The sequence below is a fragment of the Macadamia integrifolia genome, chromosome 9 (genome assembly GCF_013358625.1).
Source record: "Macadamia integrifolia cultivar HAES 741 chromosome 9, SCU_Mint_v3, whole genome shotgun sequence".
Taxonomy (NCBI): domain Eukaryota; kingdom Viridiplantae; phylum Streptophyta; class Magnoliopsida; order Proteales; family Proteaceae; genus Macadamia; species Macadamia integrifolia.
The window spans coordinates 33,488,939-33,494,457 of record NC_056565.1 but is presented as its reverse complement, the minus strand read 5'-3'; the positions used below and the strand labels follow the sequence as shown (position 1 = coordinate 33,494,457).

At 40.5% G+C, this 5,519-nt stretch overlaps 1 protein-coding gene across 1 annotated transcript; it reads right to left on the bottom strand.

Annotated features, from left to right (window-relative positions):
• Positions 1-283: 283 nt before the first annotated feature.
• Positions 284-5,041, bottom strand: LOC122089337 (ankyrin-2-like). Its single transcript, XM_042658980.1, has 2 exons — positions 3,593-5,041; positions 284-1,886 (listed from the first exon to the last, which is right to left on the bottom strand). Exons 1-2 carry the CDS (start codon positions 4,298-4,300, stop codon positions 564-566), a joined length of 2,031 nt encoding a protein of 676 aa, XP_042514914.1. The 5' UTR covers positions 4,301-5,041; the 3' UTR covers positions 284-563.
• Positions 5,042-5,519: the final 478 nt, after the last annotated feature.

The following is a 5,519-nucleotide window of genomic DNA, read 5'->3' as shown; positions in this document are numbered from 1 at the left end:
CTACATTCCACAGCCAGGGACTGATTCAAGGAAAGTTGTTTGGTGGGCTAAGACCAGTGGGTAATCCTCCAAAACTAAAGTGCTGAATAATCTTCTCTTATTGGTTTGTATTCAAAGATGGAATCCACATCTATTCATTATTTTGTTTTACAGCTTCAACAGCCATAAAAGATGAACTCCAAACCAAATTGCATAAAGCTCTTTGGTGCTGCATTTTGTTAGCTCCAAAGGATAATATTTCATGTAGAAGCTTAGTTTTCATCGTGCCTCGAAACAAAGCCAATTGACATAGAAACATTCTTGGATTTCAGACTTCGGAGTACAAAACAAAGGAAGGTTCTCACTACACATATCCTATACGTTATGGCTGTCTCAAGATACCTATCATGACTTTTAAGACATCTAGGATAAAAACAACCATAATATATGAATGAGAACAAGATAACATCTGCAGAACTCTATTGATCTAATGCATTTAAAGGTACAGTAAACCTGATAACTTGCTTTGGAACAGTTACTGATTGCAGGAGCTACACAGGCACCATCCGTTAAGATGAACTCAGTCAAGCCACAGAAAGAAGTGATCGCTTATAACCCTTGTTCGACGGTGGCCTCATAACAGGGTCATGTACAGCCAAGCTTTGTGCACCGAAACAAAAGTACTGGTTCATGAATCTCCTTTTTACTGGGGTTCGTTTTTGGGTTATTTCCACTGGTTCACCAATTAGAGATTGATTAGAGCAAGAGGGATCAGCACTTTCATTTCCAATATGAAGACCCTTCTGTTTATCCAAGGAAGTAGGTGAAGGAATAGGAGAGTTTGAGAAAGAACTGGTAGATGATCTGGTGGGAACAGCAACATGTGGCATGGCCTGAACAACACCATTGATTACTCCTACAGCAAACTTCTTCTTGCTGGATGGACTTGGAAGATTACTCCTGACAGAAAGAGTCCTTTTGTTATTCGGAAGCGATGAGGGCTTTGAGAATCTCTGCCTGAGTGGTGTTGGAGTGTCATCCAAATTTCTACGTTTCTTACATGACCCTACTGAATCATTGTCCCCCAACTTCTTCAAACTTTCAGATTTCTTCTGTTTTCGGCTCGACCATTGGAGGAGAATTTTTAGATGTCTTGCTGCATTGTTTACAGCACCAGCCCTTTTATTATCAAAAGAGCCGTGGCTCCCATCGATCGAGTCAAAGTTACTAAGTTCACTTAAGCATGTTGCACTTTCCAGATCACCAACAGCATCTGATGCACTCTCAATGCCTGTGTGCAATAATATCTCTGCATCACATATTTTAAAGGAAGTTCCAGGACTGCTTTCAATACCTTGCATCTTCAGGTGAGAAACGATGGCACTTCTAGCCATATAGTCCTGACAACTGGACATTCCCCCAGCAGAGATCAACTGCTTGATCAGTAATTCAGATAAGACAGATTTTGGCCCTTGTCTGAGGAGATCTAGAGGTGTCATGCCATAAACATCACGCATGTTTAAATCAATTGACGGTATCTTCATTAGGAGTTCCACCAGGTTGGAGTGTATATTCTCAAGAACAGCCATATGAAGGACAGTTCTTCCATCATTGTTTCTGATATTAATGACATCTCTCATACTTATGATCTTTCCACAGACCAACTGCTTCATGAGCTCAATCTGTCGGTCCAACCTTCGGAAACCCGGAGTGTGGAAGCCAGCCACAGCCATATGGAGGAAGGTATCTCCCCCATTGTTTCTCAAAGAGCTGGATGAAGGAGATGCGAGAATTAGAGCCTCTAACACAGCCAAGTGACCCCTGTAAGCAGCCACATGCAATGCAGTGTTTCCTTGATTGTCAGTTGAGGCGATGATGTCAAAGGATGCCACTAGATACTTGGCTACCTGCATTAAAGCCCAGGATCAGGGTGGGGGAAAAAAGAGAGATGTTGAGCGGTCAAGGATAAGAAGTTCAGAGATAAAGGCCACAATAATACCTCACATTAAACTTTTGAGAAAGCTATCTCCAAGAGATGTTTGGATATAAATATTCTAGTGTGTGTATATATGGTTGATAAGAGTTGATTTTTTCTTTATAAGCACAGTCTACAGTGTATAAACAAAATACCCAGACAAGCAAAACCATGCAAGCATAAGAACAACACCATTAGAAGGCATGTACAAGTTTTCCAAATTCAAGATACAACAAAATTGGATGATCGTGACCATTAATATATGGCATAAAGACAAACATTCTCCTTACCTAACATTCTAATTGAAGCAATGATATAATGGTTGAAACCCGAGAAGATGAAGAAAAACTGATTAAAAAAATCAGGCAAAGTGAAATTGTAAGTCATTGTCAACATCTTTAATTGGATTAAAGATATGTTGCAAGGAAAAAGGAAAAGAAGGTGATTTAAAAATTTATAAGAGCCAAAAAAATAAAAAAATCATAGAGGAGCCATATGGAAACACAACCATCACATGTTCTCTTAAGACCAAAATTACACTCAATCACGACATCTTTCCAGCCTTTACTGAGCAGTTTAACATTACCCTGGGTGTTCTTTAAAAACATGCAACTCTTGAAGACATCAACTAGATGAAATGCTCAACTACTTGACAGCATACAATAAAGAATATGACCAAATGATTGGACTATATCAAGATGGCTAAGGATAACAATGTGTACACTGTTAAGGCTCTGGTTCATCATCCCCCAGAGCTGGAAAATGTGAGATAAAGTGGATATCAAAAAAGATCATTTCTCACAATCTGGATCCATCCAGAAGTACACAAATAAATACATGAATGCTAAGGGGTTGGCTGTGTTATTATCAATGTTCTTATCAGTTTAGCATGTATACTAGGAGTAACAAAACAAGATAAAATATTAGGAACAAAAGAAAAGTTACCAATACTAGCTTCCTCAGATATCTAACACCATCAGGCCTTAATTTAATTGAGTAACCCGTTAAATCGTCTCACAAATTCAATTTACTGAAACAGAGGAATACAACCTAACAAGATCTTGTGTAATTTCATCTTTGACCATGTCCACAACTGAGGTGAATGACACGATGACATAAAATTGATATTTTTTTAATATATATAACCACTAGACATAATACATGAAAAATAGGATGAAAGTCCATCTAATTATTTTATTAAAGAAAGGTGTGGATCTAAAATGCCTCTTAGTTCCATTCTCTTTACACTGGCAACATAGTGCCGATACAACTGATCCGATTGGTAGCTGTATCGGTACTGATACCTAGAACAGTGGTTTAAACAAACTAGGATCACATACAGCCCCCTTTTTGCTGTACCAAAAAACCCCAATTGCAATGACAGAAAATGACTTAACTGAGATGATATTTTACAGATTACTTAAACTTCTATACCACACAAGGCAAAAGCAGACACACAACTACTTCACCTAAACATTAGGAAACTGTTTACTGAAAAAGAAAGAAGCAAGCAACCAGTTAAAGGTAACTAATTAGGAAACCTGAGCAGGGTTTGGGTTCAGAGGCATTTGTTCAGGTAACTAACTTAAGAAAGAAGAAGAAGCAAACAAGCAACCAGTTAAAGGCTGGAAGGCTCACCTCAACCTGTCCCCTGCCAGAGGCAGCATGCAAGATCGTAGAACCCTGGAGATCCTTATAAGCCAAGACATCAGTACAATCTGCAAGAAGCTCCCTGAGGATCTCCAAGTTACCTCCTCTAGCAGCAGCATGAACAGCCCTGTTCACTATCTCCCACCTAAAAACCTCAGGAACCTCCTCTGGCTGCTGCTCCATTTCTCCACCATTACCCATCAAATACCTTGGTGAGACTGCGAAATCAAACAGGACCCTGAACACCTCAGGATTTCTGCTTCTTGCAGCAGCGTAAAAGATATCCGTGACACCGAACTCTCCTTCTCCAAAGACTAAAAGAGGGTCCCTGTCGAGCAATTCCTTGACAAAACCCAAGTCCCCAGCGGAGGCAGCAGTGTATAGAAGCCATCCACCGTAGCCAGCTCGTATAAGGGAGTTGCTTCGTCTCTTGCTCTCACATTCTACGAACAGCTTCCGAGCAACCTGAGAACGACATTTGGCGACATGATTGAACTGGGTTTCGTCGTCCCAGACGGTTTCAAGACGGCGAATTCGCCTGAGGGAGGTGAGCTTGAAGAGTAGGTTGGTGTCGAGGTGAAGAAGCTCTCGAACCAGGTCATAGTGGCCGTTGGCAGCAGCCCAGTCGATTGGGGAGGCGAACCACCACTGGTCTCCTGTGCTCTCCCACCGCAGAGGGAAAAATGAAGGAGGCATTTTGATTTTAGGTGGTAAAGGATGGAAATTTGAGTAACGTAGAGGAGAATGCAGAGGGAATTATAGCTTCTTGAGGTCTTTCGAGATGGAAACAAGAAAATATGGAGAATTCACGATTTTGACAGTAGAGTTGTGGAAGAAAAGCAAGGACAGAGCGACAGAGAAGAAAGGCTGTGGAAGAAGGGGAGAAGAGAGACTACAAACCTGATAACAACTTACAGGAGAGTGAAAACCTGAAACAGGACAAGCTAGAACACAGAGAAGAACAAGGAAGAGGAAGAAGAGCTAGAGAGAAAAATGGGAAAGTAAGGACGACCCATAATAGCAAAAGTCAAGAACAGAGGAGAGACCAGAGCCGGACGAAGTGGAGGAGGAGGAGATATAAAGGCACTAACAGCCATTATTGCTCCCAGGAAACAAAATCAAGAGGCAAGACGTAGCTTTTACAAGCAGATGGAAACTAACTGTATCTAGGAAAGACAAGAGAAATGAAGATTTGGAGATTAGCCTACTTTGTATAATTCCATTAGCATTACTTCAAATCTTCATTGGCGGATAAAAGGAATAGCAGAAATGCTGAAATATAGAAAGAAAGAAATTATCAAAGGAAACCCAAAAAGAGAAAAACCCCATTAAAGTTTAGATTCCTCTGGCCCGTAAAGCTATGTGGGTGGTGCAACAGTACGGATAATGATAGAGATATGTCATTATGTACACATATGAGAAAGTAAAAAACTGGGAAAGTGACTTGGTCTGGGACTCTGGGTGGGAGGAAGTAGAGACTAGAGACTTGAGATTTAAGTGAATTGGTAAGGTATATCACATTGGATCCTAAAATCTTATGGCTTATGCTGAGAGAACACCTAGCTCTTGAGAAGTCACTCCCTCATGGTAATGGATATTAGACCTTAATGGCTGGAGAGTGGAAACCAGACAACCAACCACAGCAAATGGGTTGGGTTGGAGGAACCATGATGAATGATTTGATTGATGAGCCAACAATTATAGGATGATCTACTTTAGGTTAGGGATTACCAAAAATCTACTTTAGGTTAGGCCCTGCTTTTTTTTTTTTTTCTTTTTTTCTTTTCTTCTATGGCCCCTGTGATTCTGATTGGAATTTTGGAAGTGGTGCAAGTAGTCAAGGGAACAATCCTGGAGATGAAAGTAGCCAACCTTTCTCCTTATCCTTATTCCTTCATTTTCCTTAGAAAATGAA